The 16,081-nt window shown below is 47.3% G+C and overlaps 1 protein-coding gene across 3 annotated transcripts in view; it reads right to left on the reverse strand.

Moving 5' to 3' along the window:
• Positions 1 to 16,081, reverse strand: part of LOC135216375 (N-acetylneuraminate 9-O-acetyltransferase-like) — a 363,601-nt gene that overhangs the window by 315,553 nt on the left and 31,967 nt on the right. For all 3 annotated transcript variants that reach the window (XM_064251636.1, XM_064251639.1, XM_064251637.1), the window contains exon 2: positions 8,579 to 8,675. In XM_064251636.1, coding sequence (XP_064107706.1) covers positions 8,579 to 8,675 — 97 coding nt within the window. The remainder of the gene's footprint in view (positions 1 to 8,578; positions 8,676 to 16,081) is intronic.

Genomic DNA, 16,081 nt, shown 5'->3' on the forward strand with positions numbered 1-16,081 from the left:
CATGGGCTGAACATTTGGAAGTAGAGCTGTCAGGTCGGAGAGTAGGCGATGTCTTCTGACACATCTTGTAATTCGGGTTGAACAATGAACAATTGTACACCTACGAATACGAGATATTTTGAAGACAAACTCAGATGTCTGCAAAATCATTCGCATTATCGCAGTGCGATGCAGCGGGAGACTTGTACAGACTTCTGTTACCGTGCGGTAAACAGAAAGATGAAAGAGTCCAAGAGATATCTCGTTTGAAAATTCTCGCAATGTTCGAAGGCGATGGAATCTAGCGTCACAGCAGTAGAATGGTCCTTCATTATTGCGAGAATCCCCGTAGTTAATCAGAGACCTAAGTCCATGATTGTTGGGCAGAGATACGGTTCGGTAGTCAATCAAATCAGGGGAGAGAGAGACATAACTGACCGTGTCATCTCGGAGGCCCAGCTGATACTGAGCTGCTGTCAGGCAGTTCAATACGCAGTAGTTGAGCCTGAGCTCTCGCCGACTCGTCATCCTGAGTTGCCAGGTAATCCATTATTCCACGAAGGAATGCGTTCGGCTAGAACTACCGAGCATAAAACAAGATATGCTCGAGCAATTATATTTAGGCGAAAGGAATTTCGGTAAATATAAAAGTTGAAATGGTGTTGTCGTGACAAAACCATAATAAGTATAAAATTGAAACTGAAAACTCCTGGGAGGTTGCAGGCAACCCCGAGTTGCAGTTCAATTAGAATACTTCTCTTCTAAGTCGCAATCCGTAGATAAACTAGGATATGCGCCTACCCTCGGACAATTCAACTGTTTAGTAGAATCATGTCGCGAGGTTAATATACGTAGTATTTGTAGGATTCTGAACAATCAAACGATCTCCATCCTAAATTCTTTCCTTCAAGAAACAAAATAAGGATTGGAGATCGACCACCTTCGATCTCTATCAAAGAGTGAAGGAGAAGTCTTCCTCGAAGGAAAGCTTCAATGGTGAACAGAATACTAAGACGATAGTTCAAGCCAAACTGGATATTCCCGTCCGATCTTCTCTATTCCAGGTTGGTCGCCTACTGTAAGATAGTTTCTTTCAGCAGCAGTCTTCTTCCCAATGCTAGAAATTCCAGGAATTCGAGCATAGGCGAGGTTCCCGATTATCGTGTAACATATCGGGGGATTCTCGTCTCGATCACTTTAGACCGTGGTCTCGCCTAAGTGTTTGGAGATCGTAAAAAACTCGAACACTGAATGCGCTAGAAATTCCGTAGAATTCTAAGCAGTCTGCGAAACCCCCACCGAATTCGTCAAACGATATCGGCTGGTGGTGTACCTCAGTTCGAGTTCCCGTAGAAATCGAGAATGGGGCAGGATCCCTCCTCAACGACCGGGGCTTACGTCAGGTTAGGACCGAAAAAACCCGAAGGTCCCCCCCGGTAGCGCAGTCCCGAACGTGGGATCCTACAGAGAAATCTCTGTAGGATCCCTCCCCTTTCCCTCGTAGCCGTAAGGAGAGAATGGGGGAGGATTGGATACTCGCTCGCCTTCCCAGTGGAACTAGCAGTTGGAGAAGAATAGGAGCAGCCATCGCCTTGCGGCAATGGTCTCTCAGAGTCTGGGAAAACGTATCGTCAGGAGAAAACGTTTTCCCGCGGAGGGTTACGAACTCTCACTGTAGGTAAGGGTCTGCCGCCACTGTGAACGTCGTCTGGGTGGGGCTGATCGACACCTGACAGGAGAGAGCCGATACCGTCCTCCGACTCATTCCAGTCCTCGTCAAGGTCGAAACCTCTCAGGAGGACAGAAGGAGTATTTAAATACGGTGTCCGAAGACACGTAGAAACGCCGCTGTCGCAGTAGAGGAGGTGGAAGTAGCTTGATCGAGACCGGCCAGAACTGAGAGAGCCTCTTGTCCGGAGACGAGAGACTCTGGTTCGAGACAGAATCGGCAAGCTCCGATCGCGGCAGACCCACCGTCGGTTTGGGTTCCCTCTCGGGCCCCAAAACGACTCGAGCAGAGACGTGGGCTCTGCTGGTGGGAGCGGCAATCCTTCCGCAAGGTCATTATGCTGACGAATCAGCTTAATGACTTCTGCAAATTCCTCTGTATCTCGGGAGTAACCGCGTCTTGCGGAGTAGGACCGTCCAGTCCCTCCAGCAAGAACAGATCCCGAGATACTCCTCCTTCAGGAGGAACAGCAGCAGACCCCTGACGGTCGCCTCCAGCTACTTGCGCGTATGTCCTGGTCGGTCCTAGAACCGTGCCTGGTCCATACGGCGTCATAGCGGGATCGCGAGCGGCGCACCTCTCGCGATCACTCATAGGTACATCGCTCCTCCCGGTGTAGCCCGAGGAGGTTGAAGGTACAGGAGAGGCAGACCTGACGCTCCCCCCTAGCTCGCTGGCAGGACCAGCGTGCTTGGAGGGCTGCTGCTGATCGTCAACCCGCGGTGGCGATCGAGCAGCAGGCCTAGCCTTGCCGCTCGCCTGGGTCGAGGCTCGGCTGAGAACGTCGACGCTAGATCTCTAGCGTCAGGCGAGCTTGTTGCTGGTTACCGTCTCCGCCCGGTCCCGATGGGAGCGGCGTTCAGGTGACCTGCTAGGTTCGCTGTCCGCGGTGAGACCGGCGGGTGTCCGCTCGGCGCGTCGAGCCGCTGGTACCAGCCGTGGCTGGTACCGACGGCCGCGGGGACCCCTTCCTCGCCTCAACTCGTGGCTGGTCACAGTCACCGTCGTCAACCCAAGCAGCCAGCTGGTCGCTGCGAGAGCGTCCACTGGCCTGGCGAGAGTCGTCTGCACGACTCTCGCCAGTCTTCTGCTCCGCGCTTCGGTCTTGACGGCGAGCGAGCTCGGGTGTCAAGACTTTGGCTGGACGGTCTCCCGCGGGAGACCGTCCACTCGGTACTTCTCGCTAACGAGAAGCCGAGGCGGATCCTGGTTTTAGCGGGCAGAACCGCTAGAACCAGGCGAGGAAGTGCCAGCCGAAGCTGGTACTCCTCTGGTCCCCGTCTTCTTCTCCTTGGTAGAAGAGAGAGACGGGCCCTGTTCCCGAGGGAGCAGGAGGACCAGCAGAAGAGCTCCCCGAATCGCCGGAGCGAGACGGGCCCTTAGAAGGTCCCGAAGGAGCCTTCTTAGGGGGGGAAAACCCGGGTTACCAGCTGGTCGCTGCAAGAGCAGCCGCTGGCCTGGCGAGAGTCACCTGAGCGGCTCTCACCAGCCTTCTGCTCCGTGCCGCGTCTTGGCGCCGAGCGAACTCTGGCGCCGAAACTTGGCTGCACGGTCCTCCCGAGGGAGAACGTACACTCGGGATCTCTCCGCGAACGAGAGACCGAGCCGGAACCTGGCGTAGCGGCATCGCCGCTAGCACCAGGCGAGGAAGTACCAGAGCTAACCGATACTCCTCTGGTCCCCGTCTATCTCTTCCTTACGGAAGGGGAGACGGGCCCCGCTCCCGAAGGAGCAGGAGGACCAGCAGAAGGACCCCCCGTCCCACCGGGGTGGGACGGGCCCTTAGAAGTTCCCGAAGGAGACTTCTTAGGGGGGAAGGCAGCCTTCTTCTTCTTCGGCTTATGGGCCTTAGAAGTCGAAGGGGAAGAGGCAGCAGCAGACGATGAAGACGAAGATGACACCTTCTCTTCCTCTTCCTCGTCAGCTCACGCAGGACAGTCGTCAGGTCCTCCATCCAGGCCGGAGCCGGGGCTATTGCCGAAGCAACACGGCCCGACTGCACCTGTCCGGAAGGACCTGGGACTGGGGAAGACACACCGTGGGCCGGACCAGCATGGACAGGCTCAGGAACCAGGAGCGACAGGAACAGCAACCAGCTCAGGAGCGGCAGGAACAGCGGCAGCGGTAGACCAGAAGGGACAGCCAAGCCAACAGCGGGAATCACATCAGCGGCAGGTACGGCAGGCCCAGCGATCGCCTCGTAGAACATCGGCAGCCCGCGGAACCTGGGTACTGGCGGCCGGTCCAGGGGCGAGCTGCTGGAACGCGGAAGTCTGGGGCAGGCAACACGAAGAAAACAGGCGGCGGCGGCAATCCCCCCCATCGGTAAACGGCGGCGGCCCTTAGTAGGCCAGGCAGGACGGCGTCACCGACACAGCCTAGGGGAGTGTAGACCAGAAGGTGGGGGGGGAGCAGCATAAGCGGCCGTGGTAGTAGTGGAGACCGCCCCAGACCTCGCTAGACGCTGCAGCAGTCCGTGGATGCTAGGCACGCCCTCCGCCGCCGCGTGGTCCATAACTGTCCAAGGTCGTCTCCCACTGATGTAGCACCCTGCGGTAGCATAGATAGATTAGTAAGAGGGGTTCCCTCACGCACGGGGGGAAGACATGCCCCACCCCGAACGCAAGGAAGACCCCAAATACAAAATACAACGAAGAAGCTGAGCAGGGGGCAGGAAGGAAGACGAAGAATCGGATACCAAGGGAGTCGCGGGAGAGCTTTCGACGACTTCCTGGCAGACCTTCGCTTCCCCCACCACCCCCGCACAGCATTGAAAAGTAATATGAAAATGAAACAGAATACTGCCCTTGCGATTCACTTCATAGAAAGCTTAAAGGAAAAAGATCAATTCCCGGTAAGAACAAAGGAAACTTGATCCAAATAATATGATGCTATCATAAATATATATGAAAATGAAACAGAATACTGCACTTGCGATTCACTTTCACAGAAAATAATCGTAAGGATCAATTCCCGGGTAAGAGCGAAAATTTATCCAAATTAAATTTTATGCAAATAAATAAATGAAAATGAAAAGAATACTGTATTGCGAATCCACTTTCATTGCATTTTATCATACAAAATAAAAGGCTCGTGCCGAGCGCAATCACGCTCTCGGTAACGAACGCACAGGGCAAAAATATAATGAAAAAAGTACTTACATTTTTCAATTACACACTTTCGCCCAAAATACATGACTCGGCGCGAGCGCGCCCGCCTCGGCACCAAGACATATTCAAGGGTTCAATTCATGAAAAGAGAGGAATCGCCGCATCTACGGCAGTAGCTTCATGTTGGTTCATAATTAAGTAATGAAAATGAAAACAGTGTACTTACAGTTTCATTTTCAAGTCAAACAAACCATTAGTAGAAAACACAATATAAACAAAGCATACGACGATGAAGCGGGCAGAGAGCGATGACGAACACGTCCTTCACACCCGCTGCCGAAAGCAAAAGTGATTTGTTTACCTCCCAGTCGCGCGGCGCGCGTTCTCCCCTTGTTCGAAGCTTACGACCGTTCCAGCTGCCGCTAGCTACTTCCTATTGTTAAAGGACCGATGGTTTGTATTACGTATCGGAACAAGGGCAAAGTAACAAGGACTGAAGGGATAAAGCTACCAGATGGGAGCAACATCAAACACATAGATGAGACGGGATACAAATACCTCAGAATAATGGAAGGAGGGGATATAAAACACCAAGAGATGAAGGACACGATCAGGAAAGAATATATGCAGACTCAAGGCGATACTCAAGTCAAAACTCAAACACGGGAAATATGATAAAAGCCATAAACACATGGGGCAGTGCCAATAATCAGATACAGTGCAGGAATAGTGGAATGGACGAAGGCAGAACTCCGCAACATAGACCAGAAAACTAGGAAACATATGACAATACACAAAGCACTACACCCAAGAGCAAATACAGACAGACTATACATAACACGAAAGGAAGGAGGGAGAGGACTACTAGGCATAGAGGACTGCATCAACATTGAGAACAAAGCACTGGGGCAACATCTGAAAACCAGTGAAGACGAGTGGCTAAAGAGTGCATGGGAAGAAGGACTGATAAAAGTAGACGAAGACCCAGAAATATACAGAGACAGGAGAATGACAAACAGAACAGAGGAATGGCACAACAAACCAATGCACGGACAATACATGAGACAGACTAAAGAACTGGCCAGCGATGACACATGGCAATGGTTACAGAGGGGAGAGCTCAAGAAGGAAACTGAAGGAATGATAAAAGCGGCACAAGATCAGGCCCTAAGAACCAGATATATCCAAAGAATGATAGATGGAAATAACATCTCTCCCATATGTAGGTAGTGCAATACAAAAAATGAGACCATAAACCACATAGCAAGCGAATGTCCGGCACTTGCACAGAACCAGTACAAAAAGAGGCATGATTCAGTGGCAAAAGCCCTCCACTGGAGCCTGTGCAAGAAACACCTGCTACCTTGCAGTAATAAGTGGTATGAGCAACAACCTGAAGGAGTGATAGAAAACGATCAGGCAAAGATCCTCTGGGACTATGGTATCAGAACAGATAGGGTGATATGTGCAAACAGACCAGACATAACATTGATTGACAAAATCAAGAAGAAAGTATCACTCATTGATGTCACAATACCATGGGACACCAGAGTTGAAGAGAAAGGGAAAAAATGGATAAGTATCAAGACCTGAAAATAGAAAAAAGAAGGATATGGGATATGCCAGTGGAAATTGTACCCATAATCACAGGAACACTAGGCACCATCCCAAGATCCCTGAAAAAGAATCTGGAAAAACTAGAGGCTGAAGTAGCTCCAGGACTCATGCAGAGTGTTATCCTAGAAACGGCGCACATAGTAAGAAGAGTGATGGACTCCTAAGGAGGCAGGATGCAACCCAGAACCCCACATTATAAATACCACCCAGTCGAATTGGAGGACTGTGATAAAGCAAAAAAAAAAAAATAATAATAATAATAATCATAATAATAACTGTAGTAATAATTATATAACTGTAATTTCAAATGAAAATTCTTTCCTTCCTCTTTCTTAGTATCGATTTCCATACCTTCTCTCTACTCCAGAGAAGCTCGGAACCCAAGAAGCTGTCAAATATGTCAGGGGAGGGGAGCAGTGCCCTATAATGGTCAATAATTTTAATGGCTTTTATGCAATTTTCTCTCTCTATCTCTCTCTCTCTCTCTCTCTCTCTCTCTCTCTCTCCTCTCTCTCTCTACTCTCTCTCTCTCTCTCTCATCTCTCTCCTTACTGAATGAGATCATTTTTATGGTACATGTATGTAATAAGTTTATTATTAATATTTTCCAATAATAATATTATATGTATAATAATAATATTATAAATGTAATTACAAAATTCATATGTTAGTATTCTAAATACAATAATCTTTCCATTTCACTCTTTTAAATACTGTCAAGACAACTTTCTCTCTCTCTCTCTCTCTCTCTCTCTCTCTCTCTCTCTCTCTCTCCACAAGATACGTATGTCATAGTGGTAACTCTTTCTCTCGCATCTCTGAACTTTCTCTCTCTATCTCTGGTAAACTCTTTCTCTCTCTATTTCTCTTGGCTGCAAGTGTTAGAAGTATGTATGTACATAATTACCTGTATATCTTTAAGGGTGCTAATGTTTAAGATTACTTTTAAATTATATTAATATAATCTCTAAAATTAATACAGTGCTAAGATAATAATTTAAGGTAAATGTGATGTAGGATGTTACATAGGGTATACATTTGGTGTTCTAGTTCTTCCTTCTTTTATCTCTCTCTCTCTCTCTCTCTCTCTCTCTCTCTCTCTCTCTCTCTCTCTCTCTCTCTCTCTCTGTTATTGGCATTTTATATATTTCTAATGGTAAAATGTACATAACTAAATCACACAGTAGTTAAGTACGAATATTTTTAACCATAAAATGATTTAAGATTTACTTTAAAATTATATAATAATAATATCATTTCAAAGATTAATACAATAAGAAGATAATACAGTTTAATGTATATTTGATATGGTATTTTTAGGGATACTACTTTAGTGTTTGAACTTCCAAGATAGGCAGTTAAAAGCATTTTTAGAGGGGGGGGGGGGGGGGGGGGGGGGGGGGGGGGGGGGGGGGGGGGGGGGGGGGGGGGGCGGGGGGGGGGGGGGGGGAGGGGGGGGGGGGGGGGGGGGGGGGGGGGGGGTTGTGGATTCTTGCTATTCATGGGGGGCGGTCTGATATGCATCCCCTGCAAATATAGGGGGTTCACTGTATGGAACTCTTGGGATCCTAACACAGTTCCAACTATTAGCTAACTATTTATCTGGTGAATTACTAAAAGTGAACTCGGATGCAAACTCGGAACCAAATTCAAGGGGTTTAAGAGCCCCCTCACGACATCCAGGAGGCCCCGTATGAGGGGGTCCTTCTAGGACTCAAATGTTTAATCCTTCTTCTAAATAGTCATTCAATATAGTACTTGTTTGCATAATAAAATAAGTGTTTATAAAATCCTATTCCTCATGCAACTGTATAAAAACTTGTTTTGTTGTAAAAATTTTATTGTACACAAATCATAGACTTAGAAGAAAAATTTCCCGCCTCCCATTCCCAAAGATTTCTTGTAGTTGACTGGCCAGATTACACAAAAAGTAAGCCCGGTAACTCCTAGGGCCCATTCAATTTGTATGTGCATGCAAAGTGCTATCAACATTCTTTTCAATCTAGCAAACAAAAGTGTACAAGACTAACTGTTAGTTATGGGCTTGAACAAAAAAATATAATCTATTTTTCAAAACTACAAACAAAGAGAAAAACACAGTGTGTAAAAACGAACAATTTGACATCCTGAACAGGGAACTTACGTGTTTGAATAAGTGTGAAGCATGCATCCATATGGTTGCCAAACCAATGATCCCTGGAATCTGCCATCTGAGAGTAACCGATGGCATGAGTCACCACCTGTAATAAATATACTACAGTATTAAAAGTAATTATTTTTCAACTAAAACTTATTTTCTAATGCAAAATAAACAGCAGGTCCCCAAGACGTAAGTTAACCCTCTTACGCCGAAGCGGTGAAAAAAAAATTGTCTCCCGTGTGCCGGAGGTGTTTCAGAGTGAGCGCGGAAGCGGAAAAAATATTTTTTTTCAAAAAATCACAGACACTTAGTTTTTCAAGATTAAGAGTTCATTTTTGGCTCCTTTTTTTGTCATTGCCTGAAGTTTAGTATGCAACCATCAGAAATGAAAAAAATGATATTGTCATGATACAATAAAGTTTGTTCATACTTACCTGGACAGATATATATATAGCTTTATTCTCTGACGACCGACAGAAATTTCAAAACTCCCAGGCAAACGCAGTGGTCGGGCTAGGTGGTTAGTACCCATTCCCGCCGCTGTGAGGCGGATACCGGGAACCATTCCCATTTTCTATTCAGATTTTCTTTACCACTGTCCCCTGAGGGGAGGTGGGTGGGTACTTGATTATATATATCTGTCAGGTAAGTATGAACAAACTTTATTGTATCATGGACAATATTTTGTTCAATGACACTTACCTGCCAGATATATACTATATGCTGAATCCACCATGAGGTGGAAGGGACAGAATAGAAGGATTTTGGGAAAAACATTTCACATGCAGATGATTGACATCTTGGTTCCCTACCTGTAGCATAGCTGACTTCGTGATTACTGTCAACCCAAGCCTGCTTCTGCTTAACTAGAATTTCCAGCAAGGTAGTGACCTGTACAGCTGGATAGTTCTAGATGATCTGTCACGGGAGCGTGACCACAATGTGACTAGACCATATTGACCCTACTGAGACAACGAAGCATAATAAATACCAACCTAACCTAGCCTCACTAAAGTTAGTCCCATAACTTCAGGCTATTAAAGGGGAAAGCCGCCTCAAGCGGCCAACCCTACGACCGTAAAAAAAAAAACCCATAATTAAAAAACACACACACATCCATTTTCTAAAGGATGGGGTTCGTATTGCTTCTCGTCCCCAATACTGTATCCCCGCGGAAATGTATGGTCCAAGCGAGTAGCAATTCTCATATGGTTCGCCAAAATGTGGCACCCAGGATATCACTGAGTGCCATATTTTTCTGAAAAGCCACCGAAGTAGCTACCGCTCTAACCCTCCTGAGCATTAACTTTTAGCAGTTTAGATCACCATCCGGGCAGGATGAATGAGCTTTCCCTCTGGATGGTATTTCTCAAGAAGAACCGCCCAGTGCGTTTTTAAAGACATTGGTAATTCCGGCCTCTTGACCGAACACCACAGGTTTGTCTGACGGGCCTCTACATTGTTTGGGTCTTTTCCAGATAAAATTGGAGAGCTCTGACAGGGCACAAAAACTCTCTCCGGCTCTCGTCCGACGAACTCTGATAACCCCTTGATATCAAAGCTTTTAGGCCAGGGTTGGGATGGTTTTCGTTCTTCGCTAAGAACGGAGGGGCTCAGCGAACACACCGCATTGTGTTCTCTGAAACCACATGTTTACTCATAGCTTGGATTTCGCTACCCTCTTAGCTGTTGCCAAAGCGGTCAGGAAATAGCTTTCCTAGTTACATCTTTCAAAGAGCAGCGTGCATAGCTCAAATGGGGGCTGACATTAAAACTTTTAAGACAACATCTAAATTCCATGAGGAATCTTGTCTCGTGGAGCTTTGATGTTTCAAAGGACCTCAAATAAATCGTGAAGATCTTTATCATTTGATAAATCCAAGCTCTGTGTCGAAAAAGACGTTGATAGCATACTTTTGTAGCCTTTAATCGTTGACACTGAAAGTTTGTCTATCTCTCTAAGATGTAAGAGAAAATCAGCAATCTTGGCTCACAGAGGTCGTGGAGGAGGAAATATTTTGCCTTCTACACCAACCTCTGAAGCAAAGCCCACTTCGATTGGTAGACAGCTTGGGAAGATGTTCTTCTAGCGCTGGCAATAGCTCTTGCCACCGATCTTGAAAAAACCTCTCGCTCTGGCCAACTTTTTGGATAGTCTGAATGCAGTCAGACTCAGAGCGGAGAGGGTTTCCATGATACCTCTCGAAGTGGGGCTGTCTGAGTAGATCGATTTTTTCTGGAAGTGTCCTTGGGGAAATCTACGGGGCCAGAAATGACATGCCTCTGTGAAACCAGTCGCTTGCAGCCCAAAAGGGGGCGATCACGTCATTCTTGCTCCTTCCGACGCCGCAACTTCCTTATTACCTCTCCCAAAGAAGTTTTAATGGAGGGAAGGCGTAGAGATCCATCCCCTTCCAATTCAAAGCATGGCGTCTATTGCTATTGCTCCTGGGTCTAGAACCGTAGAGCATTAATCGGAAGCCTCTTCGTTTTTGCTGTCGCGAAGAGGTCTCCAGTGGGCGTCCCAAAGTTTCACAAACTCCTTGCAGATCTCTGGATGAGAGTCCATTCGTTTGGAAGCATTTGATGTCGACGGCTGAGGGAGATCCGCACGAACGTTCTGCTGTCCTGAACGAACCCTCGTTAGAATCGTTACATTTCTCAGCTCGCCCAAAATAAGATTTCCCTCTTATCCTGAAACAGGGAGCGCGATAGAGTTCCTCCCTGTTTTTTGAGATATGCGAGCGCCGTGGTGTTGTCCGAGTTGACTTGTACAATTCGTCCCACAATCCTTGACGCGAAGCATTGAAGTGCCAAACGAATCGCCTCTAGCTCCTTGAGGTTTTATGTGCCAGGACCTCTGTTCCCCTCTCCAGAGGCCTGACACTTCTTCCTCCCCAGTGTTGCTCCCCAGCCCGTCATGGACGCGTCTGAGAACAACACTAGGTCTGGGCTCAGACTTTTGAGGGACATCCCCTTCCGATAGCTTGACGGGATCGGACCACCACTTCAAATGCTCTTGATCGATTGAGGGATCTCAAATCTCGTCAGTCTTTCCTTGTTCTTCCAGTTGTCTGCTAGGAAAAAACTGAAGCGTCTGAGGTGCAGCCTTTCCCAGAGAAACAAATTTTCTCCAGCGAGGAAATGGTCCCCAGCAGACTCATCCAATTCCCTCGCCGAGCATATTTCCTTCTCTAAGAAGACCGATACTTTTCCCTCTCTAAGCATTTTAGCTGACGTTCTATGGATGGAAATGCTTGAAAAGCCACTGAATCCATCTGAATCCCCAGATACACAATGACTGTGTGGGGAATCGATGGGACTTCTCGAAGTTTGACCGAAGGCCCAGGTCCTTCGTCAGCTGTAATGTCGTATGTAGGTCCCTCCAGACACTGTTTCCTTTGACGTGGACCGGATCAGCCAATCGTCTAAATAGAGTGAGACCTCTTATCTTTGAGAGATGGAGCCATCTTGCTACATTTCGCATCAGAAGCGTGAATATCATAGGGGCTGTTACTCAGCCCGAAACAGAGAGCTCTGAATTGGAAGACCTGTCCTTTTCAGAACGAATCTAGGAACTTCCTGGACCGAGGATGTATCGGAACATGGAAATAAGGCATCTTGGAGATCCAAGGACACCATCCAATCTCCTGGTCTCAGGGAAGCTAAAACGACTGTGCGTTTCCATCTTGAATTTTATTTTTTCTTACAAAAAGATTCGCCTGCTTACGTCTAGACAGGTCTCCATCCTCCCGAGTGCTTCGGAACAAGAAAAGCCGTTTTTTGTAGAAGCCTGGATAGTTCCGTGACACGACTCTTTTCTACTGCTCTCTTTTTCCAACATCTGATCCAAAAAGGTCTAATAAGAATCTGTTGCTTTGAATCCTGATAAGAGGGCGAAAGGTCTATTTGGTTCTATGCTTAATGGTGGGTTTCGATAGAAACGCGGGATTTTGTAACCTTTCTCGATCACTTCGAGTGACCAAGGAGTTTTTCGCCCCTCTTATCCTCCATGCTTCGGCGAATAGAGCGAGTCTCGCCCGCCCGACTGGTGTCTGGAGGGCCGAAAAGTCCATTTCTTTCCCCTGGTTTTTGAGGGGCTCTGCCCCTAGGGAAACTCCTCCCTCGAGCACCGCTCTTAAGAGGCTCTTCCACAAAGGGCTTATAATTCTTCCTAGAAGCTTGCGTGGTTCTTGAAGACATCTGATCAGCAGGACGTTTCGAAGACCGAGACAATAAGTCCTGCGTTGCTCGTTCTTGAGATTTACTGATAAATCCTTTACATCGATTGGGTGGAAAAAAAAGAAGCAGAAAAGGGAGCGAACAACAATTCTGCTTTTTGCGTCGGCGCACTGACTTAGCTGTGAAGCTACAGAAGAGTGCGCGTTTCTTCAGGACTCCCGACGCAAAAGGTGATGCCAGTTCGTCGGAGCCATCTCTTACTGCTCTGTCCATGCATGACAACAAAATACTCGCTAAGTCCTCCAATGAGATGGAATCTGGGGGCTTCTAGACTGAACATCCAAGACGCCCAAACACCAATCTAGAAAGTTAAAAAACTTCCAAAGTTTTATAAAAGGCCTTTGAGATGATCTATCTCCGACATTGTCCACGAAACTTTCGCTGATGCAGGTAAGATCTTCTAGAGCTTCCCCTAAGTTTGGCGAAATCCCTTGTGGGGAAGCGGGGATTCTCAAGCCTGCTTCCTCTTCTGTCTCGTACCACTTCCCCGATCTTTCCACTAAGCCTTGTGGGGGGGAAGTGCAAAAGAAGTCTTGCCCTTTGTCTTTTTGGATTCCATCCAATCATGGATCTTTTAAAAGCCCTTTTAGTCGAGAGCGAGGTGGCCATTTTGACAAATTTGGAGTCTTCCTTGCCTTCGAAGAGGTTAGTTGCGAAGGTGGAGAGAGAGGAACTGGAGCTCGGAACTTCTCGGAAACAAATCTTTTTAAAAGACGAGTCAAGTCTTATAATCCCACAGAGGATGAGGTTGTAGGATCCTCCTCCTCTTCCGAAACAGCCTCGCTTGACGATTTATTTTCTAATGGAGACATAGCCTTATTCTGCATTGAACGAGAATAAACCAAAGTTTCACCTCCCTTTCGAACCGTAGGTTTTTGTGTTGAAATCAATTTTGAAGAGGAGAGTCTGCTATGTTCTCCTAACCTTGACTTTCTCTCCGAATTTTCCGAAACTGACCGTCATAACGATTTCTCTTTGACGAGCACTGATATTGTAGTTCCTACTACCTTGAAGCATATGGCGCTTATCCTTCTGACTAGCGACCTGTTCTTTTCTGCTCAGGGTAACTTTATGCATCGGACGCCTAGCGCCTCAAAAGAAACGTCCTCATTTTGCGTCCTGGAAAGCGTCCTCATTTGCGTCCTGGAAAGCGTCCTCATTTGCGTCCTGGAAACGCGTACTGATATGAAGGACGACGAGCGTCCTTACTAGCACTACGCCTCGCGTCCTCAAAACGTCCTCATATTCATCTTCATATCCTTCCTTCTGAACTAATATCGTGCGTCTGAAGTCTCTCCAGCCGACGTTTCCGACACCCCGAGCGTCCCGGAGAAGCGTCCTTACGAGCGTCCTGGTTAGCAAAGCGTTTGTTTTGTTGAATATGCTCTTCCTGTAAGTCAAGATCCATTCCTCCCAATTTTATTCCTGAGCGATCCTTCTGAACGTTCTTCGACTCTGGGAAAAGACGACGGCGGCGGCCGCCTTGCGGCACCTATTGTCTTTTTCTTTACCGCCAATACTTCTAGAGACTCTCTCAGCAGGACTGCTTGCGCGTTCCTGATTGAGTCGATGAGGTCTAGAAGGTGACGGATCAGACGAAGACGAAGAACGAAGAGAAGCCGCAGGAGAACGTCTAGATTTCTTGACGGGTAGCCAAAGATCTTTTTTACGACTACGTGATCTTTCCTCTTTCCTTGGCGAAAAACGTATCCAACTGTTGACGAATCGCTTCGAGAGTCTTTTTGATGGTGAAGAACCATATGATGGAATGAAACCTTGAGAAGAAGATGGGCGAGGGGACGCCTTCTTCCTTCTCTCCGGACTCGAATCAGGACGCTCAGAAAGCGTCCTAAATCTCTTGTGCGGGATACTGTCTTCGAAGTCTTCCGGAGAAGACCGAAGCGTAAATCGAGGCGGAGGACGCTCTCGATCTCCCAATGAAGCGTCCTCTTCATCATACCTTTTCCTAAGAGGTCGAGAAGACGATGGCCCGCCAGTGGCGACGTCTTACGTCTTCCTTACCACTCTCACTTGGAGAGGCTGCGTACTCTTCCGTAAGACCTTTCTTTCCTAAGAGGGCGAGAAAGACGATGGCCGCCAGTGCGACGTCTTACGTCTTCCTTACCACTCTCACTTGGAGAGGCTGCGTACTCTTCCGTAAGACCTTTCCTAAGAGGGCGAGAAAGACGATGACCGCTTGTGCGACACCTTACGTCTTCCTTACCACTCTCAGTCGGAGAGGTCTTCCGAGATTCCCACCCACGGTGAGGTGAGGACGTCTCAGAGGAAGAGAAGCATTCCTTCAAGATTCGCGCTTGCGCGCGATCTTTGGCAGCCTGGGATGCGTCTTCAGGATCTGCCGAAGGGACGCCAGACCGGTGTTTAATTCCCGTAACCCTCCTTCGGCCTTCGACATGTCCTATTCCCTGTGTTCTGGGAGTCCAACAGAGGTCTCAACCTGGAGGCATTATAGGACCGATCTGACGCCCCTCCACTTCACTAGGGGCACTAAACATTATCACTACACTTTTGCACATTAGATTGTAGCACTTTCATTTTCGATTCAAGGTTCCGAATCGATTCTAAAATGGTAGAAAGGGCATTCCCTTCGGTAACAATCACTTCCTTATCTGAAGGAGAAATTATAGGGTTATGCGTAGCATGTTCTACATTTATGTTAGATTGAGCAACTTTACTTTGACTTTTAACAGAAGCACTCCTGGAGGAAGACCTCCAAATTCTGTCACGCTCAAGTCTACGAATGTAAGATTCATACGCCTTCCATTCGACATCAGTTAACACTTCACATTCTTTGCACCTATCATCCAACAAGCAAACATGCCCTCTACAATTCACACACACTGTGTGAGGATCTACCGAGGCTTTTGGTAGCCTCACCTTACATTCTTCTACACCACACACCCTGAAACTAGTAGAACTAGATCCGGACATCTCAATTCTAAGAAAAATCAAAGCCAAAATCAAAATCCAAACCACAATAGCGTATGCCAAATCACTAAGCCAAGTCCGAAACCAAAAGACAATCCAAATACTCAAGTGACAAATGAAGTTTTCGAAATCCTAAGCGGAGGTCTGTAAAAAGATGTTTACCGACCGGCGACAGAAGAAAATCTGAATAGAAAATGGGAATGGTTCCCGGGTATCCGCCTCCAGCGGCGGGAATGGGTACTACCACCTAGCCGACCACTGCGTTTGCCAGTAGTTTTGAAATTCTGTCGGTCGTCAGAGAATACAGCTATATAT

The sequence above is a fragment of the Macrobrachium nipponense genome, chromosome 6 (assembly GCF_015104395.2).
Source record: "Macrobrachium nipponense isolate FS-2020 chromosome 6, ASM1510439v2, whole genome shotgun sequence".
Taxonomy (NCBI): Eukaryota; Metazoa; Arthropoda; class Malacostraca; order Decapoda; family Palaemonidae; genus Macrobrachium; species Macrobrachium nipponense.